At 31.0% G+C, this 26,251-nt stretch overlaps 1 protein-coding gene and 4 pseudogenes across 1 annotated transcript; 3 read left to right on the top strand and 2 right to left on the bottom strand.

The window, feature by feature from the left end:
* Positions 1-89: 89 nt before the first annotated feature.
* On the bottom strand, positions 90-4,920 carry LOC149880514 (uncharacterized; annotated as a pseudogene).
* Positions 4,921-6,548: 1,628 nt separating this feature from the next.
* On the top strand, positions 6,549-9,051 carry LOC149880513 (uncharacterized; annotated as a pseudogene).
* Positions 9,052-10,587: 1,536 nt separating this feature from the next.
* On the top strand, positions 10,588-11,435 carry LOC149880512 (uncharacterized; annotated as a pseudogene).
* A 4,246-nt stretch (positions 11,436-15,681) lies between these two features.
* On the top strand, positions 15,682-17,271 carry LOC149880511 (uncharacterized; annotated as a pseudogene).
* Positions 17,272-22,865: 5,594 nt separating this feature from the next.
* On the bottom strand, positions 22,866-25,762 carry LOC149880510 (uncharacterized). The gene has a single exon (XM_090070580.1). It carries the CDS (start codon positions 25,415-25,417, stop codon positions 23,069-23,071), a length of 2,349 nt encoding a protein of 782 aa, XP_089926706.1. The 5' UTR covers positions 25,418-25,762; the 3' UTR covers positions 22,866-23,068.
* Between the last annotated feature and the right edge of the window lie 489 nt (positions 25,763-26,251).

Raw genomic sequence — 26,251 nt, 5'->3', positions numbered from 1 at the left:
GCTCTATTTTCTTGGGCTCTGCTTTCTTGATACAATAACACAAGATTTATATTGGTTTATGTTTTTTTACTAAATTACGATCGCCATCTTTAAACGGCGCGTCCGTAAGAATATCCTATTATTTCACTAGTAGCTACATGGCTATAAGTTAGTTGGTTAAATCTATGATAATATAGAGGAAAATTTTCATTTTTAAGACAACGAATTTCATACAAACTTAAATGTTTGTATCAATTATGATTTTTTGATTGAAGTTCTAACAACAGCACACATAACACAACAAATTACACTTCTACTGTTTACATCTAATAAAATTTTGCATTACATACACTACGTTTGCCATTTTCTGTTAGTTTTCAATTGCGGTTATACTTTTAACTTACTTTTCCAATTGATCCAGTACCTAGATTAAATGTGATGGCAAATCATTGATATATACCGTTGGTACATTTTGCAATTCAAAAGTTCCTTTTTTGTTTTTTACTTCAAACAGAAATTCTTTATCTTTAACAATCAAATCATCACATGACCAATTTTTAGCATCTACTCGTTGTTTTGAAAGTGATGGTTGTTTAACCTTTTTTGTCTTTAAAAATCTGGAATATAACTAAATAATTTTTTAGTTTTTTTCAACATGTAAAAAACTAAACACACTACCGCTGTGTTTAGTTTTTTACATGTTGAAAAAACTAAACACAGCGGTAGTGTGTTTAGAAAAAAAAAAATACACTACCGCTGGAAAATGTTTAAATTTTCAGTGAATGCAAAAGACATTGTTGTACAAGTTTTCTATTTTAAATACCTGATCATTTTTTCTTCATCTTTTGCTAAGTAAAACCACAATTTACCTTTAGTAAAGCAATTTTATCAGGGTCAAACTCAACTTGGGGGATATGTAACTTTTTCAGTATATTGATTTTATCAATTTTGTTAAAAGAATCAAGCACAACCGCTGCTTGAGATATTTTTGCCTTTTTGTTGGTCCTGCAGTTTCAATTAGTGGTTGGCGAAGTTGAATTTTACGCCTTCGAATAGTTCCCTGGCTAATCTCAGTTGATGTTTTGTAACTCTTTGGAATCATAGGAAACTGTATAGCCTGTTGGTGACAAAAAAGTCTCTTACTTGTATGAAAATATTTAATCAACTTTTTTTGGAAATAAATATTTTAACTTTAAAAATAAACATATTTTACCCGAGGTTCACCAGAACGGAGTTTAAAGAAATGTGATTTGTTTTTTGCCATTTTTTGTTTTGCATAGTAAGAAATGCATAATCTTATTATTTAGGTATGTCACTATTCTCAGGAATTTTATAAATCTCTTTAAAGTGGTCCTATACTAATAAAACCAAAATTTTAAAAATACACTCATATTTTATGATTTTCATATAAGAAATAGTGTTTTATATTAAAAGCACAGTAAAGGAAAAAAAAATTAAAAAATTTTTATTTTGGTCAAAATTTTGGGTCCATGAACCCTAAAAATGGACTAAGCGCTGCGATAAACAGCCTGTAAACTAATAATGGTATGATCATGAAATTTTCACAGCTTTTTAATATCAGATGATTACACTCACCCTGCTGAAATCAAATAATTTAACAAACTATTGAAGCTTTTGTAAGAAAACAGGCTTAAGGCCTAAAAAAAAGCCCTGAAAAGGCTTAGAACTTAGACCTTATTTTTAGAATCAGTTAACTAACATGAATTCTTTTGGTAAGGTGAATGTGCATATATATAATAAACAACTCCTGAAAATTTCAACACAATCAGACAAACCAATCTCAAGATATTTATCGCAGCGTGCTTAAAACTCACATATTGAGAAAAACAATTATAAAGATTTTTAATGAAAAAAAAAATTTTTCAATATATAAAAAGGTCAAAAAATTATTTAACAACAAAACGACTTGAGCATTATTGAAAACACAGAAAAAAAAAAAGTGAAAACTCTGATATTTGAAAAACAGTTAACCAAAATAGAATTATTCAATGAAAAAAAGCTTGAATATAAAAAGATAATATACAATAACTACGTTACAAAATACAATAACTGCCTCAACATAAATTTAATTTTAAAAATAACAAAAAACTAATATCTAAAAAACTCCTGCTTCATAAGATACACCTTCACTTTCATTTACTTTATCTGTAAAACCTTTTCGTTGGGCACAAAGCAGCTTTCTTCTTTGTTTTATTGAGTCAAGCGACTTCTTTTCCATCATCTTTATTCTTTCTTGGTCTATTTTGGTACAGTACTGAGTAGCAAATGTACCTGGTGTAACATTTAAATTTTCAAATATGTTCAATATACCAGAAATACCATCATTAAATGAAATTACTGCTGATGCAACACTTATTTCTAAAGTGGTACGGCAAACAAAAATCTCTTTAGGACAACGCTTCCAAATGATAGCATTAATAGATTCATTTGAGTTTTGAGTTTTGCCATGTAAACATCTACTAAGAAGCTTATCATCACTAAGGTCAAGAAAAATGGGTTTAATTTTATCCCTAATAATAATTGGTATTCCAGGTTTTTCCTTGTAAGTTTTTGTGTTATTAATTTTATCACACTGATATTTACACCAAGAGTCATTAGTTTGAGGACACATACAGTGTCTTAATTCCAAACTCAAAGCATCTGAGCAGTGAAACAAAACAGCACCAATTGCTTTTTTCATTTGGTAAACTGTTGAACAGTACTTTTACGCACTGCAATACCATAATAATTTTGAAGTTTATTAATCAACTTATCAGTTAATCGACCTTTACCTCCTAATGATTTGCCATCTGCCAACTTGGTTTTGTCGGTGGATTTGAGTTTACGTAGTCTATTACCAACTCGTTTTTGCACATGTCCTACACATTCTAATTTTTCAACAATCAAACCTGGGTAGGGATCACTTTTTAAAACCTCAGCATATGCTTTGGAATCCCCATCTCCAATGTGATGAGTATATCGAAGTCCCCTTTTGTCTATAGATTTCATAAAACAATCTACAATTCCGGAAACTTCCATAGATCCAGCAGATCCTTCGTGATTAATTAAACAATCATGAGTTTCCAAAAAATTTTCATAAAGTTCTGGATCGCTATCTTTTCTTGATTCCCATGATGTACAGGCATTGCATATTTTTGAAAGAACTCGATAGTCAACTCATTTCCCTGAGTCACTAGCAATAACAGTAACAACACCATTAAGTGAGGAATGACCCCTTTTTTGCTAAGTTCCATCACAGGAAACAACTACATCAGCTAATACATTAATATCAAAATCATTTGGTTGGATATTGTTGTTAAGATATCGAAATTCATTTGCTGCATTTTTCATTTTCACATCAGCTACACTTTGGTATATCATATGAATTTTATCTTGAATATCATTAAATGCTTTTATGTTCATTGGAGGAGGTAAGTTCATTAGACCACAAAATTTTTCCAAACCAGAATGACCTTTTCCTATCTCTCTTATGGCAACAACAGATCTATAATTTATTTCAAATGGTGACATTCCTGGACCTTGCTTTTCAATCTCTTTGCTAGAATAAAAAGACTGTTTCCAATCGCACGAAGATGTTGTACAAGAAATGTTTAAAAACACAGCCAAGCCTTTCTTTTTTGATAAATCAGTTGAGATTTCAATTGAATTATTATGACATTGAGGACAATGTCCAATCAAAGTAACAATTGATTTTAAAATGTCTGTGTCAATAAGTATAAAGCATGAAGGCAATTTATTTGAATCATTATTTTTTGCATTACTATTTTTACTGCTATGTGATAACTTTTTTGAAGATATTGATGTCAAGATATTTGATTGAGTTGAGTTAGTGATTTCCAATTTAGAAGTTAAATTGATGCTGACTGTTGATGCTGAGGAAAATTGATTTCCTCTAAAGTACTTTTTTTTAAAATCCTGTAACCACCTGCTTTCCTTCTTAAATTTGAATCACATTTATTTTTTCCCATAATAAAAACAAGCACGAGGCACAAAGTATAACTCAAAGCTGATTTTTCTATAAGTAATATATGTAAACATAGTAATTGTACTTAAAAATCATGGCTTATTTAGGAAAATAAACATAAAACAGTTGCTGGCACCAGTGTCAAAAACTAAAAGTAAATGGCGCAATATTCTAAAACGCCTATTTTCTAATATAAACAACCCGTTGCTAAGGCCGTTGCTAAGAAAATTATTTAACTTCACTGTGAAACTTGCTATTTTAGAGCATTTTTAAATTCACTCCCTATGATGATCTATATATATTTAGAATGTAGAATGTTTGGGCTTCAAGAATATGCAATTTTTGAAAAATCGATTTTTTTGATTTTTTTTAGTATAGGACCACCTTAACTGTCATGAGTTGGATGATTTGGAACTATTGTGTATTATATTTTGATTTTTTTTTCGCATACTTGTTTGTGATCCTCTTTATTGCTTATACTTTTTGCAGTAAACTTTTATTACAAGTATTATTAGAGCACTTTAGGATTATATTCTCAAGGATATTTTGAATTGTAGTTCCTTGTGAAATACTACCCAGGGAAATATTAAAACGAGAAAATATGCATTTTGTTCCTGTTTCCAACTTTCCAATTAAATATGGAAAAATTTATGTAGCACAAAATAAATGTTGACAGTTATTAAGTAGGACAGGTCTGTGTAGCATTCTTTTGCAAATCTTACAGACACATAAATCTCTATGTGGGTTATGTCGATAGATTCATAACTTATACAAGTAAGTCGAGAAAAACTGTCCATGATTTCATTAATTGACTTCCTTGTCCAAATGTTCTTTTTGCCTGATGGTGGTCTTCAAAATTGCTTCTTTTTCTTCCTATAAGACTTCTTTAAAAAACACATGCATTTTTCGAGTAAGCATGGCTGTGGCCAAAGACATAAACTAAAAATAGAAGTCGTTGTTCAATATGTCTTGTCAATTCTAATCGTTAAAATGCCTTGTCAATTCAAATTGTTAGAGAAACTTCAGCAAATGAGTCATTGCCGATGTAATCTCCTCATAGTCTGCATTTCACGATTTTAGGTGCAATATAGTACTTTTTTAATTCAATATTTTGTTAACTTTAAAAAATGGTCAGTTAATAAAGTTAATGTTTTCTAAAAGTATTTATATTTTAGTTTTAGAAACAGTTTAGTTTTTGATATAAAAAAATTTAAATGAAAAAGTTTCAGAGGTTTAAAGAACAGGAAATTAAAAAAAAAATACATTTTTTTACAGCTGCTTAAAGTTTATCAAGAAGCAATTAAACCGGACTTTCTTTTTTCTTGTTATCAACTATAACAATATGACTCTCTTTAAAAATGAATGAGGTAATAAAACACTAGGAAGATGACATCTTAGTTTTAGAATATAACTATTCATAAATAGTTTTAGAATATAACTAATTTATAAATATTTCAAAAAACTTCGAAATATAAAAAAACTTTTTCAGTTACGCATGCGCACAATAAATGTCCGCCGGGGATCAATGTTAAACCACCGTGTTTTGGTACAAATATTGGATTACACGGTGCATAGGAACATACTCTAAGACCTTGCAACACAACCCCAGAAGTTTTTTTTTTGATTATCATTAGAAAACATTTCCTCATTCAAAAAATGTAAACGACAACTTTTTTTAGTGGGGGCCTGGGGAGAAAACACATATTTTAGGGCAGTGCCCAGGAATTTTGTTGTTCAAGATAAATAACTAAGAAGCATGTGGCATACTCAAATTTTTAGTATGTTGATACTGGTAGCAAATGAGGATGACTTGCAAAAAATTAGGGTAATTGGAGCTAAACCAACCCCGCCCCGATCCCTAACTGCCCCCTTCCTAGAACTACGTCTCCTTTAATCGAAAAAAAATTTTTTTTTGTTCTATCATAAACTAAATCAAAATTCATCGACTGATTTCAAATTTCATCAAAAAATCTCTTTTCGTTTAAGATTTATAACAATGCAAAGCTTAAAATTACCCCCTGAAATAACTTTAAATGGTCTCAACTTTTAAGCGAAAAATGTTTTTTTGATGTAACTTGAAATCTGTCGATGAACTTTGATCTAGTTTAATATAAAACAAGCAAAAAATTGAAAAGTGTTATTAGGAACCATACCCTGGGGGGATTTGAGGGATCTTCTCGAACACCACAAAATCGAGCCCATGCCCCATATTTAGATTTTCAGAAATGTATGTGATAGATTTGTCAATTATTTTTTTTAATCTTTTAAAAATATTTGTTTAACATTGAAATTTACAGACAGATAATTAATTTTTATTACTTTCTATTTACAATTTTATTGAAATAAAAATAAAGCAAAGCAACCTTTAATTATTAACAATTTGTAAAAGCAAGCATTTGCTAATTGTTAACAGTTGCATAATAACTCTTTGTACGCGTTGATATACGAACTGAAAGCATGTTTTCAGCCATTATATTGGCATGTGTTTATAGCCATTATATTGACATTTGATTGATATGACCGATATATCATGCTAATATTATCAATCCATATCATAAGTTTTTATTTGAAGCATTCATTTAAAATGGCTAAACATGCAAAAGAACAGTGATTTTGTAAAAAAATTTTGCATTTGCTGCTTCAGGAAAGGCACAGATTTAAGACCAATAAATAATCCTGAAATAACTTACTTTAATCTAAATAAAAAGAAAAATGACTACTCAAACCTTATCAAAACTATATTCTGGAAAGATTATTCAGCGGATAATCATGACCTTCCTACCATGCTTTGCTCAAAATGTAGAAAAAGGCTTGCAGGGACTGATCCTTACTTCATTATGCGGCCGTGTTATGAAGGTAATTTTAACTATATTGATGTTTGATTTACTTCATTTAAAATTTAGTTTCGCAATTTTAGTTCTTATAGTTGCTATACATGTGCTATAAAATTTAGACCTGAATACCAGAGTTATTAGAGGGAAAAAAATGTGAATGTTTTATTTGTGAAAATGGGCGCAAATCAAAAATGGAAAAAATATTGAATGTGTTTCGGGAAAGCTTGTTTATCAAGGCGCTGAAGATGTTTCAAATAAACCTGCAGAAAGACTAGTTTGTCAACATTGCCATGCCCAAGTGGGACAAGGAATTCCACATCCCTGTACGAAATTAGAAAGACAAAAGAATTTGACTGCCATTGTAAAATCAACATCCCCAACAACGCAAGGGAAAGTTCTGTTCAGCTATTTCAAAGATTACAGCACAAATGCTTCAGAGAACACCTTAGCTTTGAAAACCTTTGGTCCAAAGCAACTCACAGTCTCTTTCGGAAAGACTGAGGTTAAGAAACCTTTCTTTTCTTTAGATAAATTGAACAAATTTTAATTAAAACTACATTCCAGGTAAGTTTTTGTTGCTTAAAAATACTTTTAAAAATAAATTTGTTATGAGTTTAAAGCCAATTTTTGTAAAAACTTTATTATGATTTCTAAGTAATCGCAACATGATTGAAGTTGCATGATTTCTGAGAAGTGAGGCAGGACGAAAAAGTGTGGAATCTGGTTTCAATATTAAACTGATTGAGAACAACGAAATAATTGGAAAGTTATTCAATTGTGATAAACTCCCATTGCTATTAGAATTAAAGGAAAGCGAAGAGGTATATAAACTATTTCCAAAAAAAAATTTTTATGGCTAGATTGCGATTTGTATTATTCATTTTGAATTTTTATGAATGTATAGTTGGTAGAAAAAGACTCCTATTGTGTATTGCAATAATATTGAAGAGCTCGTAGCAATGGTACTTCATCACAGAAGTCAAGAAACAAATGATGTTGATATCAAATTAGGTGTAGATGGAGGGCAGGGATTCCTAAAAGTTACACTGCCAATAACCCTAAAACCAGAGTTGAAAAATAATAAAATTCCAGAGAAACTGAGCAAGTATGACGGATATGCGTGTAAAGATTTTAAAGATTGAAGCGTCCACAAAACTATTATATTGGCGATTTTGCCTTCATTAAACGAAAAATACCATAATATCCGGTTAATATTGGATAAGCTAAACATTTCATCCTTAGATTACACAGTATCTGAAGATCTCAAGGTTTTGCTTCAAACAGTTGGAAAACAAACTGCAACATCAAAACACCCTTGTCCGTATTGCATGGCGTCATTTCCTGACTTTCAAAAAGCTGATCATTATGCTCAAGAGTATTTGTGTACATTGTACGACCAATGGATGGCTGATGATGCAAATTTAAAAAAAGCAAAAAAGTACACTAATGTTGTTAACCCCCCTTTATTAACAGGCAACAAAAACAAAAAAATACTTGAACTTGAAAATATTCCTGGACTACATATACTGCTAGGTGTTGCAGACAAAATTTTAAAAGTGATTGAAAAAAGTTTATTTGAAAACAAGGAGTGTGGGTTTCAGTTTGTTAACCAATATCTGTCTAGAATAAACATCTGCAGAGTGTCCTACCAAGGGCAGCATTGTTCGTAAGGCAATGCTTGTCATAAATTGCTTAAAAACATAGACAGCTTTGAACTGTTTTTTCAAGAGTTTAATCTTGGAGTTTCCGCTGCCAAATATATTAAGGTAATTATAGATTTTGAAAAAATAGTCCATGGTGGTTTTGGAAAATCATTAAGCTCTACGTATGTTAAAGATCTAGAGGAGTACTCTACGAGCTATAGATATATAAGGGCTACAACTACTTTGAAGGTACACATAATTGAGCAACATGTTATTGAATTTATCAACATGAAAGTTGGAGTCTTTGGTATGATAAATAACTTTTAAATTTGATTTAAAAGAATTTATAATCTAGTAATTAAATACTCTATTTCAACAGTTGAATCGTAGAATTTGCATAATTTACGACGAATATTTATTAAATAAACTTGCATTTCTTTTGTACTTCTACTATTCTATAGGCTTAGATTACTGGACTGAGCAAGCTCTCGAATCCATTCATCAGGATTTCAATAAGTTTTGGCGAACGACAAAAGTTGGAGAGCACAGCCCAAACTATATAGAGGCGCTGAAAAACGCGGTTGTTGCTTACAACTACAAGCACTTTTAAAGTAGCTTTCTATTTGCAGGAATGTAGTTTGTAAAAAGTAAAGTGTTAAATCTCCTATGAACAAAATTTTAGTATAACTTTGAAATGTAAAATATCAATCATAATGTAACCACAAATAATTTTTTTTTTTTACTGTAATAAATAATTGTACCAAACTCTTCTCGACCCCTAATACCCCTCCCCAGGGTATTTTTCCTAAAAACACTTTTCAATTTTTTGCTTGTTTTATATTAAACTAGATCAAAGTTCATCGACAGATTTCAAGTTACATCAAAAAAACATTTTTCGCTTAAAAGTTGAGACCATTTAAAGTTATTTCAGGGGGTAATTTTAAGCTTTGCATTGTTATAAATCTTAAACGAAAAGAGATTTTTTGATGAAATTTGAAATCAGTCGATGAATTTTGATTTAGTTTATGATAGAACAAAAAAAAATTTTTTTTCGATTAAAGGAGACGTAGTTCTAGGAAGGGGGCAGTTAGGGATCGGGGCGGGGTTGGTTTAGCTCCAATTACCCTAATTTTTTGCAAGTCATCCTCATTTGCTACCAGTATCAACATACTAAAAATTTGAGTATGCCACATGCTTCTTAGTTACCTATATTGAACAATAAAATTCCTGGGCACTGCCCTAAAATATGTGTTTTCTCCCCAGGCCCCCCCAAAAAAGTTGTCGTTTACATTTTTTGAATGAGGAAATGTTTTCTAATGACAATCAAAAAAAAAACTTCTGGGGTTGTGTTGCAAGGTCTTAGAGTATGTTCCTATGCTCCGTGATTATACCCAGTGACATTTCCGAGACATCTTCAAAACTGTGTTTCATCCTGTTTAAATTTCTTATTGGACTTAATTAGAACAGCTTCTTGTTGTAACTTAAAATTCATCAACTCCACTTCTTTTATTTCTTCAGCTTTTAGCGTTCCTGTTATTTTTTTTTTTATTACGATAATTGTTAACAAACCCTTTTATAAAGGATGATACTCTTATAATCTTGCAATACTTGTGTTTACCCAACATTTCTTTAAATGTATGATGTTCCCTTATTTCTTCTGTTACCATACCGACGTTCTCTTTCACACTAATGCTTTCACATGTTGTCTACGGAGTCTCGATTATTTCCAGTTGGGTCGGGCAATTTTCTTTGTGTTTCAACCATATTGGTCAATTGAAACACAAGCTTGATAATTTTTCTGGATTCACTCCTCTTGTTCCAAGATCACATGGGTTTTCTTTTATTGGGATGTCAAGGTGAAAAACCCCTCAGAAATATGAAATTTCTGAAAAAAAAATTATTTTCTTGTTTTGTGCAAAATTTATCAGAGAATCACCATCTGAAAATCATTTTTGGAAATTCGCTATAGATCTTCATCAAAATAGATTTTATTGAACCCCAGTATTTTAAGCTTCCTTAACAACCGCCATAGCAACGGCACTATTTTTTGCCTTTACTAAAAAATAGTCCAAAACCCTATTTTTTTATATGAAAAATGTATCTTATCAAGTAAATTGTATTTTCCATTGTTCAAAACAACTTGAGTATAAAAACAGTTACTGGAAACCTCATAAATATATCATAAATCTTCTACAATGGCTAAGGCTTGCAGAGTTAAACAAAGAGCTAAAAATAATAAAAGGAAAAAAATATTTAATTTAAAAAAGAATTTAGTTATAAATAATGTTGATATGGATGTAAATATGGAATCGAATATTGTAGATATGAGCATAAATATTATTACAAGTGTTGAAGATGTAAATGTAAACATGGTGAAACCAGTTCATTTTAACTTTATTAATTCTGATGAAATATGTACTTCTGCTAGAAAAATAAAAAAAACTTCGTCATCAAGACCAAAGTTATGTAGTAATATAATTACTGGATACCGTTTTATAGATTTAGAAATACTAAATTCTGTAGTTTCTTCCCTTAGATGTCCAGAATGTATGTCATTTAAGTTGTTTCGCTCTGAAAATGAAAACAAGAGAAAAGGTCTAGCGTCTTATCTTTATGTTAACTGCTGTGTATGCGATTATTCAAGAGAATATTATACCTCAACATTGAATATACAAAAAAGTTTTGATATTAACACCAGGGCTGTATATGCTATGAGATCATGTGGTCAAGGGTATTCTGGATTCTCAAGATTTGTCTCATTAATGGACATGCCTAAACCAATGACTGCTAATAATTATAATAAAAGTGTTATAAAACTAACTAATGCAGTAAAATCTGTACCTGAAGACACTGATGGATGGTGCTCAAGAATTAAAAGACTTGAAGAGTAATCTTATTTTAAATTCTTTTCCAGAACATGTGCCCAATGTTATTGCCGTTGCACTTTTGATGCAGTTGCCCATTTTAACATTGGAAGACAAGCGAGTATTTTAGTTTTAGAAAAAATGAATTTAAGACCAGGAAAGTATTTGTTAGAAGGATATTGGAAAATTACTCAAAAGCGATTATACTTAGCCATATATAAAAACACAGAACGAGCAAAGAAACGCAGACAAGTAATTCGTGGAAAAAAGAAGAGTCGATATGACAAATCTCTTGAAAAAGAGCAAAACCCATATCAAACTGGTGCATTTTAAGATTTAACTTTTTTTATTATATAGAGATTTGCATATTTATTTACACTATTTTGAAATTTTTTATGTAAGCATTTTTAAAAGCTGTTTTTCTCAGATGAAGAGTTTTTAAGACGCCGGCCAGCATATCTAAATAACTAAAAGTGGTGTTAAGCTAAAATTTTAAGTATGAATTTGTTTGATTGTCTTCTGTGATTTAAACGTAACAGATTTTTTTAAAAATTGAATCCAGTCCTTAAATAGGTCAACAAAGTCATAAAATTTGGTCAATTTTTTTACATGTACTTCGGTCCATTATATTAGCCTATTAAAAATTAATAAGAAAAATCTGCTTCGTTCATATCACAGAACTACCTTGTTAGAACAAGTATGCAAAAAAGATTTTGTTAAAATTGTGTACATCTTTAGATACATTGGCCGGGGTCTTTCAATATTTTGGTGTTTTTGGCACCTGCTACAGCTACCATTTTACCCAAAAAAAATTTTTTTTGTTTTTTTCAGTTAATTTTGTTATTTACTTTATGTATATGAAGTTAAATTTATAAAATATTGATATTTACTCAAAAAAAACTTTTCAGGGGTTTTCCACCTTAAGCCATTTTACTTCTCCATTCAATAAGATCTGTTGATCTCTGTTCTTAACAAACTGTGAGCAGCTGCCTTTTTCTTTTAACCAATTAAGTACCGCAGTGCTGTCAACCCAATTATATACTTCAATAGTATTATACTTGTTAAATATTTTCCTAACATGATGTATCAACTTACTCAAAGTGTGCTCCGCTACGTACTCTAGTCTTGGACTACTAAGATCCCTTGGTGCAATCCGTTCTTTTACTACAAGTAGGTTGCTCGTTTTCGAATATTAATGGCTCATTCCATCGTAGACGTATGCATATACAATTGATTTACTTGCATATGAAAATTTGGAATTTGTTAGTCCCATCCCAGCTTTAATAAGCATAGTCAACTGTATAGTATTTTTCCAGTGACTAAACAGATGCAGTAAATCCAATACGTCAAACACACTGCAGCATTTTCCTTTTTGTAATTACTTACTTATTTCTGATATTGATGCAAGCAGTAAATTTGATGGATAGTTGTTTTGATTCCTTGTTCCAAGAAATCACGTGCATTTTTGTTGATTTGGCTAAAGCGTCCTTTTCCAATTTGCTTACGTTGCTATGCCATTTGTGCAGATGGAAACCAGTGTCTATTAAGATTTGCGTTGATTCATTTTTAAACCTGATAAGTTCTTCTTCCGTTTCTCCATCTGCTTGTAGAACATCAACATAGGTATCTTTCAAAACAAGTACCGTTTTAGGATAAATATCCTTGGATTTTGATATATACTTTTTAATGGTAGCGCCGAGAATGAAAGGGCTTGAACTGGAACAAAAAAGTTACCCTTGTAAACTGTAACTCCATTAATTCCATTTTCTTTAATTCCTTATACCAAATTTATTGTTGTGCGTGTCTATCCATTTCGTGTATTCGAATTAGTAGAAACGCCTTCTTTACGTCAGCTAAAACGCGAGTTTTGTTCATCCGCTTTTGTATAAGCATATTAAATATTAAGGGTTACAGCGATGGTCCCACTTCTATAAAATCGTTTATCCAGAATTTTTCTGAGAACTACCGGTTCCGTGGCTTTTATTCGCTGATAATCAGCAGTACCAAGTATTATGTGAAAAGGTTGAAGTTCGTCACTCCCTTCATCATCGCTAAATTTCAGTCTCCTCCGCTTTGCAAAATGCTTCTTGACATCCATGATCATCAGATTGGGTAAAAAGGTTAGTAATTCCTTTTCCATATTGGTGCATTTGACCTTATTGCGAAATTCCTGTATCAGTATTTACTCTAGCATAACGTTATATATTTTCACATACTTGCTCACCGTTCCATATAGCTGTTTGATGCTTCTATGTTCTTTACGTGTAGGCTTTAGTTTCAGTTTTATTATCAAGTTTGTACATATAAAGGAAATTCCAGCAACCTTTTCCAACATCTTGCTTTTTCGCAGTTTACTTTTGCAATACAGTCGGGTGAATAGTTGAACTCGCATTAAACACCGCTCCCATGGTTTCATTTTACTGTCCATTGTTGCATTCCCACTTTGACTAATGAACCTATGATATTTTTTGTTAAACTTCCTGCATCCTTTGATCGAAAAATTCGCCCCTGAGTACCCGTAACCAATACAGTTGTAACAATCTTTTGCTTGTCGAAATCTCCATGCCTCTTTCAACAGTTAGCATTTTTGTACAACCTTCGCTTTTGTAATTTTTTAACCCACAGTAGATACATCCATGTTTAACACTACTTACGATGATTTTTTTATCATAATTACCGCTATTGTATTTTTTAAATGCAGCGCTTTGATGCTCATAAGATCTCGACAGTAAGTTTGCGTTCTTTTTATCGCCTTTTGTTAGCTCGTCGCTTATGTTGAAAGCTCAGTTTAATGGTCTTCTTTCGATGCATTTTAGCAACTTTTCTACAAGTTGCTCCAGTCCCGATTCTTCCCATCCATTATTGTTTTGTGTGAGTTTTTCACGAACTGGTCCAAATTTATCTGTTAATGAATACATAAATGATTGAGCCGTTTGTGGTTCGTGCAGATCTTATTTTTTCCAAATCTTCAATCAATGCTTTGTGAACCCAAATATCTTTTCCGTAAGTTTCTTGTAGTATACATGCGGTAAACCAAGTATGTCCTCTATTGGCTTTCCTGTCGACGAGTTCCTGGAAGTAGTTGAATTCTCTAATCTTTATTATGTTGGAGTTGTGAACTTCTACCGTGAATTGATTCCAAAATCGTAACCAGTCTTTCTAGTCGCCATTAAATTTTGTAGTTGTATACTTTTGACGCTTGACAGATTGCTACCCAGCTAGCACACAGCTGGGTAGCAATCTGTCAAGCGTCAAAAAAAGATTGAATCACGCGAAGAAAAAAAGATTGAATCACGTCAAAAAAGATTGAATCACGCGAAGAAGTGGTTGTGAAAAGAAATCCCCTTTGTTAGAATCCAGTTTGTTAGAGAGATACAGGTACTTTATTTACGTTTTTGTGTTTATTTAACTTTAAACTAGTAGTTTACTAATTATGTAGCTACATAATTTGTAAATAAACTTTTCTATATTACATTAGAGATAGTAGAATTTTTTAATTTTGTATCAAGAACTTGAGTACCCTGTTTATTATCATGGCCTGAAGCAAGTTTGTGCTGCTTCACCAAATTCTCCTCAGAGCAGCACTGATTGCAGGAGAATCTACAAAATTGTGCTATAAAGCTTCTATTAGGCTACCATATCATGCATTAAGACTACATTTTATGCTCTTATACTTGTATTTTATTCTAAAGATATATGTTTCTTAATAGAAATTAACGAATCAATATTTGGACTAATCAATATTGATAGTAAATTTCTTAATGTTCTAAAAAAACTTTAAGTAATTTACTGTTTATATATTTATGATAGGATGTAAAATTTGTAAAAGATATAAAACGCTAGAATGTAATAATAGTAATAATAACAAATTTTTTGCTGTACACATACAATGTGGTGAGTCTAACATCTGTAGATGTTAAACTTTGACAGCTTTGGAAAAGTGTTCATTTTATTTTTCATTTTTTTATATTTTTATTTTCTTTTGTTTGTTTTTGAAACAACCAAACTTGTTTTTGAAGACATTCACATTATCAGAGTTGATTATCTCTCCTGTTTAATTATTCCAATTGTTAACTGTTAGGTTTGTGAAGAAATTAAATCTTGTGGTAGAATGTGTGAATTGCTTTTGCATTTTCTGAGTATGACCTCTTTTTATTGCATATTTAATTATTTTAGGAGGATGATTCCATTTAACTTTATCGATATTTTTACTTATTTTATAAAATAAAATTGAATTAAATCACTTCTTGCTCTTCTTATTTTTAAAGTAGTCAAGTTAAATCTTTTTAAAATTTTGTTTTTTTGTATTAATAATGGTTTATAATATTGGGCTACTAATATTATACAATATAATTTAACTGATACTAATAGTTTAGATGGCTGCGTCATATGCAACAAACAGAAGAAGAGTGAGAGAGCAAGTTGATACGATATGGAAGAAATTTATGGTAAAAGTTATCAGAAAAGTAATGTGTCTACCTGCAGTATTTCTAATGAAAATGTTTGTTATGATGATAATTCATATGAGATTGATATTGACAATGATGAAGATAATTTTCCTTTTCAAATTCTTAATAATCACTATGACGATGTTCAGGATGAACGCTATTTCACATCAGACTCAGAAAATTAAAGTGATCTGGATAGCAATCCTGATGAAAAAGGTATTATCTCATCTTTAGCTGAGTGGTGTATTAATTTAAAGTTTCTTTGTTTCATTATTTACTGAATGAAACTTTCATTAAAATTTTTTTTTTCAGTTATGTCTAATGAAATTTTTTTTTTCAGTTATGTTATGAAGCATTTGTTTTGTAATTTGTCATTTGTTACCATATCCCTCTTTAACAGCTGTTAAAGCGGGATACGGTAATGTATTTTATATGCATTTGCAGCATTTTAATGGTGATTGGAATTCATATATTATTTGTATAAGAGAATTTTGAAGCAGTTTACTTCTAGTTATTGCAGAAAAATACTGATAATATTTTTCAATAGTTTTCTGTTTAGATGTGGCATTAAAAAATGAAAGTGAAATATCAATAAATGTACTAATTATTTTTAAAAAAATATTTTGTCGCCATGTTTATGCAGGTAATACATCAAAAAAATTTTATATTTTTACTTATGGAAATTTTATTTGTATATAGTGCTTATATCTTACATATGTTTGTTATTAACTATTTTATTATTTAAATATAGATTTTGTATTTGATGTGTGTGTGTGTGTGTGTATGTGTGTGTATATATATATGTATGTATATATATATATATATATATATATATATACATATATATATACATACATATATATATACATACATATATATATATATATATATATATATATATATATATATATATATATATATATATATATATATATATTCATACATACATACATATATACATACATACATACATACATACATACATACATACATACATACATACATACATACATACATACATACATACATACATATATATGCAGTGGCATAGGAAGATCATAAAAGTTGTGTGTGTGGGGGGGGGGGGGGGACTAAAACAAAAGTTAAGGGGGGGAATTCAAAATTTAAACGAAAAAAAAAAAAGGATATTTTGATAATTTGAAGAGGCTACACCCCCTCTATTCTTACAAAAACAAAGCAACAATAAATGATTAGAAATCACTTTTAAAGACTTTTCAAAAATCAAATGAGCGATTAGTCTTCCCCTCTCCCGCCAGATTTCTGAAAAGTCTTTATTGACAAAACTTTGTGTAAAAAAATTGAAACTGATAAGTCTATGCTAATAATATATATAAACACAAAAATATATGAACACCTATAATTTTAGCAGTAGTTATGGCAATACCTAAAGCTCATAAAACGAATGATGCAAATTCAAAGATTTCTATCAAGTTGTATAATGAGGAACATTCGAACGTTATTGTAGTCTCAAGTGAAGTAAAGATGCAAGATTCGTAAGGATGCTTAGCAGTCGAGAAGAACGTTATTTTGTTTGAACATGTGTGCAAATACTTTAACATAATTATGTTTATTACAACGAATATTTATTTTCTCTTAGTAATTGTTTAATTTAAGTTGGTTCATTAATAAATGTTTTATTTTCGTTTATCAGCGTCAAATTTTATTCAAACTTATTTGGACATTACATTTTATTCAACATTACAAAGAAGTAGTTATGCTTTACTTAAAGAAACAGTAACCCTTTAGTTGAAAAAAGTTACACTTTAGTCAAATAAATAGTTTTAATTTGATTGCAAAAACTTTGTTTTTGATTGAAAAGATAAGCACACCTTTTGAATCAAAATCAAAGTTTTTGCAAACAAGTAAAACTAATATTATTTGAATTATACGTTGGACCAACGTCAGAATGCGACGCTCGCCCAACGTCGATATCCGACGTTGGGCCAACATTAACCCAACGGTTGGTTGCGACGTCGCGCCGACTATCAAATCCACGTTGGCTTGATGTCGGTTGCCGACCATCGGCCAACGAATTTTTCGACGTTGATCCAACGTTGGGCCAACGTCTATGTGCTATCTGGGTAAGTTGCTTCGATTTTGTTTCTAAGTGATTTACGCAATGTTTCTTTCATTTTTAGTTTCTTTAGATACCATTCTACTTCACTTTGAAGTTTTCTCAATGAAGCTTGTTATGCTTCTTTTTGAATCATTAACAGCTGCTCTATAATTTGATTTTCATACTCAAGTTTTCTGAGGCATTCCTTTTTTCTTCATTGAGTCCAACTTGTCCACCATTTTGTTTTTAATCTCAATCGTTACTTCTATTTCGATCACTGTTTTTTAAAGCCATTGTTCTACCGAATCGATGTTTTCGCCGTCGTCAAGCATTTTTCTGGTCAGCTCATCCTTTTCCATTTCAAATCTTGTTAATATATTTGTTGTTTTGTCTAATGCCAAGATCATGCTTAATTTGTCGCCATTAATCATGTTGCGTTTTATGCCTTAATTATTTAAATCATGTTCATTTCTCACTGGTAATTTCGCTCTTGTTCCATTCTTCGCTATTTCATAGGTTTCGTTCGTCCAAGCAGGTTCGGCACTAAGTAGTGTGGGGAATTATTTTAACTTTTCCTGAAACACTATTGAGTCACTGTTTCCTTTATGAAATAGATATTAGTTTTCCAATCTGATTGCGCATCATATCGAACCATTTTATAAACTCCACTTCCTTTTATATAGTTTAACAATCGCGTCATTTAAACACATGAAATAAATTAACACCTTACATGCATTTAAATCTACTTAGATTAACACCTTACACTTGTTAACACCTTACACATATTAGTAAACTAAAAGCATAGTTGGTGGAAAAGTTGCTATTATTCTTAGTGAATTAACTGATGCAACTAGCAGTTGTATTATATGCGGCCTGAGCAGCTCTAACCTGAATGATCTGGAAAGGGTTCAAAGAGTGGCAAATTTTCTAGATATTAGATTTAAACATGGTTTGTCCACCCTTCATTTGTGGATAAGTAGCATTGAGTGCTTCCTTCGCATATTTAACAGGCTGGAGTGGGAGGCTAGGGGTGGAATAAAGAAATTACTAAAGCTCAAAAAAAGAACAGATTCAGGATGCGCTGAGGAGTTGTCTTGGTATCAAAGCTGTTGTTCCAAAGTCAGGAGGATTAGGACATTCCAATAATGGCAGTACTGCTAGGAGGTTTTTTAGGTGGTACCAAAAGTAAGTAGAGATTCTAAGTGTTTATGAAGAGCTGATGAAGAGGTTTTATATAACCCTCTCTATACTCATCAGCAATAAGGGATGTACACCAGCATGACTCTACACCAGTCTGCATAATTGGTTAGGGATCCGAGACCCGAACTCGGATGCGGGTAGTTATTTCGGGTATTACCCGAAAGTTATAAAATACCCGTTTTTTTTTATTTCGGGTAATTCCCAATTGTTTTTATTACCAGATACTTGATACCCGTAGAACCCGCGTAGAAAGTACCCGTAGAAATACTCGAAGAAGTAAAAATAACCAAAACAATTCAATTCAATTCTTTTATCAGATTAAATTACAAATAACAAAAAAATATTAAATTTCAGGATTAGCAAAATTAAAAGTAGCCTGGCCATTTTAAATCTGAAATTTAATCCAATAATTTACTGTTCCTTTTTAAGAAAACTAGCTGCTCCATTTTGCTAACACTTAAATTTGTTCTCCTTGCTGTGCAAATGTTCTCGGCATATGAAAACACTCTTTCAGAAGTGGCAGATGAAGCTGGGAAGGCCAGAATCTGCCGAACAAACCTTGCAAGCATCGGGTATTTGTCTGCATTGATCCTCCAAAAGTCTAAATTGTCCACTGTTTTTTCGGCCTCACCAAGGTATTTATCTACCTTCTTTATTACGTTTTCTTTTGCAGCTGATTTCCCTCCTTTTTACCTATATGTTGCTCCATACGTTTGTATGTGGTGATTGTCCAAAAAAATAGCCATTAAACTGTTGGCATGCAAAAAGTTCGCGTCCTCTATATTTTTGGATGTGGTATTAGGTGGTGTGGGTTGCAGTGTTGGATCTCTGTCAATAAGGTCCTTAAGTAACAAGCATGAAACATTGTTTGAAAATACTTCAAATAACTTCAAAGTTCTAACGATTGTTTTGACTTTGCTTATCTCATATTCGTCTAGCATCAGTTTTTTCAATTTTGAGCCAAATGTGTCACCATCAAGCCCAACTATTTGCTCCATGGCTGCAAGAAGCGCAATTATTGATTTCAGCTGGGCTAAGTCGGACAGTTCTGTACCAACGTAGTTGTTGTCATTTTAAGGGCTTTTACTTTGTTACCAAGATGAACTGTCCTCTTGCTTGAGCTGTAAAAGTAGTCTACCAAACCCGTCATCTTTTTGTGAAGTTGATTCAATTGTAGACGTATGTACATTTTCTTTTTATAGTATTTTGCAGTTAGTGAACCTGTAACAATCAAGTGGATCCTTTAGTTGGTGCTCCACATATTGGTATCAATGTCACTATTTGCTTTTGATCCCTTTTGAATGTTTGCAGCGCCGTCTGTACCAATGGTGATGCTCTGGAAAATACTTCATTGCGTAAAGGAATCTTCTCAGACGGAAGTTTTTGTCTAGAGCAGAAGGGATTTTTTTAAAAATAATTTAATGGAATCAGAAAACTAACCAATATAAGAGTTTTTTAATTGCAGTGTTCTTGGCATTGGAAGTGTATAAAATATTTATTTTTTGATAGCCCACCTCAGATTTTGGTCTCAAGTGTACAGTTGTTCTTTTTTTGGTAGTTTGGGCGTAAAAGCGGTAATTTAAAATTTCAGAAAATAAAATCATTCAAAAATATAAGTTATTTGCAAGATTGAAAAATTGTTGACCAGTTCTTTAAAATGATTATCCATAAAAAGTCACATGTGGACAACAGGAGAAGTATTTGTTTTCTGAACATGAAGAAGACCAACTTCTTTACCAAAGCCAAACTCAGAAAAAAATGCTCTTCTTGTTTTTCTTTGCTACAAAAAGGCTTCCCACATTGTTGTACACCGGTTACACTTCGAAAAAACTTTGCAGAAGTTGCTAAAATAGATAAAAATGCCTCAAAAAGGATTGCATTTCCAGTGATTTCTTCTTCTTCATTATCTGCAGGGAGAACAATTCGACTTCAGCAAGCTCATGGCAGAAAGCTAACAATTTGCCGGGTATTAACTTTTATATTCTAAAAACTTTGAAACAATTTATAATAAATGAAAAAGCAATGCAAATTGCAAGTTTGAATTTAAAGCGTACAATATGCAACTAATAAATCCAAAATGTTAATGAAATATTATTGAAAAAATGAAAACAGATTTTGACAAATATAATTGATGATGAGTAATTTATCATAGATTCTGTTTTTAATCTTTACATTATTGACATTTTTCCATAAACTATTTTCTTTGCACAATACATTAGAGGCAAGAAAAAGCTGAAAAAATGTGGGAAGTTCATAAAGAATCAGATTTGAATTTATTCATTTTTGATATATTTAATAATTTTGATTAAAAGTAATTTTTTTACTTTTTTACTTTTTTTTACTTTTTCATGAATTTATATGAAAATTTCATGTCTTAACTACTTAAATTCCACAAAATATGATAATTTCTTACATTTATTCAAATTAAAGAGAAATAAACTTTTCATTTTTGTAATGCCCAAGCTATGTACCTTCATGCCTCTGAAGGTTTTCTTTGGGATATGACTTTATCCAAAAAGTTTTTAATGGAGAGGGGTGATCCACTGAGTATCTGATGGAAGTTCTGGCACAAGATAAACTTTTATTTTATAGTTATTTTTATTCCATTATTTGAAATGGAATTTGTCTTTGTTTCGAGATCAACTTTCAATATATCTCAAAAAACAAAAATTTTTAAATCTATAGCTGTTAGCTATAATATTACTCCTGGTCTTGAGCTAAAGAACGGTTCTAGCAGAGTTTATCAATTTAGCTCTTTATTCTAGTTCGAAATCATAGAGATCTGCCGCATGATCAGGTACTTGAAACGTGTGAAAAAAACAGAAAGGAAAATGGAGAGAATCTTTTCACATAAATAGTTTTACAATCTTTTTAGTTAACAAGGAACTGTAAAAATCGTTGAATTACATGGTTCGAGGTGCCGAATAACAAGAGGTGAAAGAGTCATTTAGAAGGCTTTCATTTGAGCGACAAGATGGCAAATACAGACATCAGAATTGAATTAGGCAAATATCTTAGCACTGCTTTGACTTCAAGAATGACAAAGATCTTGGAATAGTGCAGAAAAATGGCCATTATTAACCCTCTTCTCAAAAAACATGCACAGAGTTTTTTGCATTCCAGACACATAAAAACCGGCAGACGAACGAGCTTAAGTGTAAAAAATTCCGGCCTCATAAGTCACATGCAGACGAACAAGCCAAAATGTAAAAAACAATAAAAAACATGATCATGTCCGAGAGGATACTGACTTAGTAAAAATTAAGAAATAGTGAATCAAACTTTTTTGATTTTCTATTGCCATTGTTTTGAAAAAAAAAACTTTAAGCGGTAAATTTAATTCTTCTTCAAGAATAAGAATTAAAATTTAAGAATTAAAAGTAAAAAACCTAAACCTTTTAACATTAGAAGACAAAACAAAATGGCTGAAATTGAAAAACTCAATAAAATTTGTTAACACAAATATCAAATGATGTCATAAATTTAACTTTTGAATCTAGCTAATCGAGTTTTTAGAAACCAGCTACAGTTTTTCTTTAAGTTTTTTGTTTTAAAATAGTTCAAATATTTGATTGCCAAATAATTCAAGTTTACTCGCGTTTTTCACATTTATTAAGTTTCAAACCCGAATTCGAATTTCCCTACATGAAAGCTATTTGAAATTTGTTAAAGAACACCAACAAGACCTTACCAGAGCCTTAGTTGCTTAATCCTAACCATTAACAAATAGCAATGTCTTACAACCATAGTATTTTTAACTTAGTCATCAAAATGGTAGAAACAGTTCTTATTGAAACGCTGTCCTAACTTAAACATATAATGAAAGGTTGTTTGATCAGGTACGGCAATTTATCTATTAAAAACAAATTTATTTGTTACAAATTTAAATTATCATCAATTAGAAATTTATTTTAAAATATGGCAAGTTTTATAAACTTGTTTATATATGACAATATTCAAAAAACAAACAAAAAAAGAGTTACTTCTTATATAGCCGTTATAATAAAAAAAGACTTTTTAGTGAAATAAGCAAAGCATTTACAACATTTTAAAACGTCCGAAACATGTTGTTATAGATCGTTGCAATTGGGCATGATTTTCAATAACTTTAAACTCTGCTACGTCTTTAAAATAATAACCAAGAAACTTTTCTATGTATTTTTTACTAAGATCTGCATCAGTGACGTTCATTATACTAAATACGTTGACTTGATAATCCCAAATCTGTGCTAAGTTAGAATTTAGTATTCTATTACTAAGATGTTTGCTTAAAAAGTTGTTTAGTGAAGCCCCAATCAACGTTTTCATCGATTCTAAATCGTAATCTATTATCGAAGCACCCATTACGTACTTTACCCAATTCATGACATGAAAATACTGAACGGTTTCTGTTACGGCAACGAGCTTACTCATTTTTATAAATTCCTCTCTGGTGAAATAATCCATTAGGTTGGACCAATCAATTGTGTGCGGTTTCTTTGACTTTAAATAGTTCAACAACTCAATATTTGTCGCACTCACTTGTCCACATTTAAACTCAAGGTTTATTTGCTTGGCTAATATAGAACGTTTTAAACATTCCATTCTCTCAAGCATAAACGTCTCCATTGATAACTTTAGCGTCGAGTTGTAATTAAACCTGGTGTCAGAAAAGTTAAAAAAGAAATAAAAGTTTTCGTCTTTATTTTTAAAATAGAAGTTTTTTTCTGAGACTGAAAACATTGTCAAGTTCCCACAATGGAGAGCAGATTCGCTTTCTTCAAAAAGAAATCCTGTGAACAAATATCTCGCATACTCCACTCTGTCGACCTTGTATCGCATGTTTGCCAAATCTTCGTATAGAGCTGTGTTTAAAGGACTCTTATGAGCTAAACTCCATTGTTCTGCTGCTTCTGTCACTGAAAGATAAGAATCTTTCCAAAACTGAATAAAGTATACCAGTTCCTGATCTAAAGTAGATTCTTTCAACAAAATCTTACAGGCTTTGACAAACTCTTGGTGGGTCTCTTTGCTCCATGCTGAAGAAAACCAAGCTTGAAGAATGGATCGACAGCTGGAATTATTTTCGATCATTTTTTTAAGAATCCAACATCTCGCAAAAGAGCAGACTGCTGAATCAACACCAACAAAGTTCAGACATCCATCTTTTTCCGTACCATTAATCTGAACAAACAAAAGCTCAGAGAAATCAACACATCCAATTGAAACATGGCTTTTTCCATAGCAAAGAGGGTAATTTGGAAAATTAACGTTTTTCATTGAATAAAAAATGTTTGTTAGAGTACATGCATATTTTTGTGATATTGGAAATACTTTTCCAAAAGGTTGAGTTTGAAAAAATGTTAGAAACGTTGGATGAAGCATTAAGTTTCCGAATCTTTTTAGCATACATGCTTCATTTTTATAATTTTTGTGAACTTGGTTTGCCAATTCATCTATTTTAGACGAACTACGATCCATCATTACTGCTCTGCTACTAAACTCTGAGAAGTGAGATTGTAATACATCAACTCCGAGCGTATCATTAGGAAACATCTTTCTGTATTCTTCAAAGAACTGTGGAAGTTTTGGTTGAAACGATGGCTGTTTTTTTTTTAGTTTTTCTTCAATGTTCTTTACATAGCTTTTAACTACTTCATTACTTGGATGCGAGTTAAGATAGATTTGAAAGTCTTTCAATGCGGCGTAAAAGATATCTAATTTGTGAAACAAAATACCTCTTCTTAAAACGAGCCGTTCAGAACAAGAATTTAGGAGAAGTCCTTTTTTACAATCCATTAAACCCAACCAAAACAAGTTCATCTTTGTAAAGATTGCAATTCTTTTTAAAAAGAGCTTGGCATCGCTTTTGTCCAACTCGCCAACTTGCAAAGCTTTCGTGTAATACATCAATGCAGAGTCGTTGCTGCCAGTTGCATATTCTTTTTTCCCCTGGTTTTTAATGACAGTTTTATCATCAGCTTTTACTTTCAGCAGCTCTAACTCAAGCTCGTCGACCTCTTGAAAGTTGTTCGCTTTTTTGTAATATTCTTGAGCAGCTTTGAAATCCCCGACAGATTTAAATGCTGTTGCTAGCCTCAAACAGCATTTTAGTGTGATCTTAGAAGAAGGCTCTTTATCTTCTGTTGTCAGCAGAGCTTTCAGACAATAGTCAGCACATCTCCAGTAATCTTTTTTCTGAAAGTAAACAGCCGATAGATTGCTAGCAATGATCATGTTTTTATCGTCAATATTCATTGCGTTGTTGTAATGCTTGATGGATTTTTCATAATCTTTAATTTTGTAGGCAGCATTTCCGAACATTTTCTCTCTATTTACAACATCAGCTAATTGGTTTTGCTTTTCGATTAGATAGCTAATTGATAACGTATCTAATAATTCCCACATAATTGCTAAATTAATTATTGCTATCTTATCAATTTTGTCTAGACCAGTCTTTTCCACATAAGTTATTTTTTGAAATTGTTCATAATATTTCACTTTATGAAAAAACAGTTACACTTCCTTTCTACCAATCATTTTGAGACAAATCAACTTTTTCTAAAAAATCTTAAAATAATTCGGATATTTCTCGGAAAAATTGTTTTTACATCATGGTTTCTTTATGTGCGTATTTTCAAAACATTTTTCATGAATATGCTCATGTAAAAGTATGTTTGCTTGGCTCTAAGCGTTCACAGTAAATTATTTCATGGTTAAAGTTCAATAGATTTTAGTTTTTTTGTATTAGCATCTAAAATTTATAATACCAAGTATCTTAATATGGCTAATAAATTGTTTATTTTATAAAATAGTGATTTATGTTTTATCTAGCATATCTCTTTGCTGTATACTAATTTTCTCGTAGAAATCATTCTTTTAATAAAAGCTCTCCTTTCACAAATTTCGCGTTTTATTTATAGCTAATAATAATCCACGAATTGTCCTGAAAAATCGTCAGTGAAAACCGCTTAAAAAAATATTTACAAATATAACTGGCTAAAAGATATGACGTCTTCGAATGTTCTCGCTCTACTGACGTTTTAACACACTGGAATAGCATACAGTCAGTAAGAAAATTTTTCTCACTCCATACAATTTAGAGAAAACACTTGATAAAAATCATTTTAAATGCAAAAAAGTAATTTTAAAGCAAAGTAACAAGAATATATCGTATAAGAAATAAAAAATAAATAAATAAAAATAGTTATTTGTAAAATTGAAAAAGTTTAATTTTTGAAT

This window comes from Hydra viridissima, unplaced genomic scaffold (genome assembly GCF_058129835.1).
Source record: "Hydra viridissima isolate aposymbiotic clone 2 unplaced genomic scaffold, HvirCarnegie_v1 scaffold_13, whole genome shotgun sequence".
NCBI classification, from domain to species: Eukaryota; Metazoa; Cnidaria; class Hydrozoa; order Anthoathecata; family Hydridae; genus Hydra; species Hydra viridissima.
This window is presented reverse-complemented; position numbering and strand designations above follow the sequence as displayed.

What these genes read in the sequence shown, in the direction of transcription:
- LOC149880510 (XM_090070580.1), bottom strand. Translation starts at nt 25,417, where the DNA reads ATGTGGGAATTATTAGATACGTTATCAATTAGCTATCTAATCGAAAAG.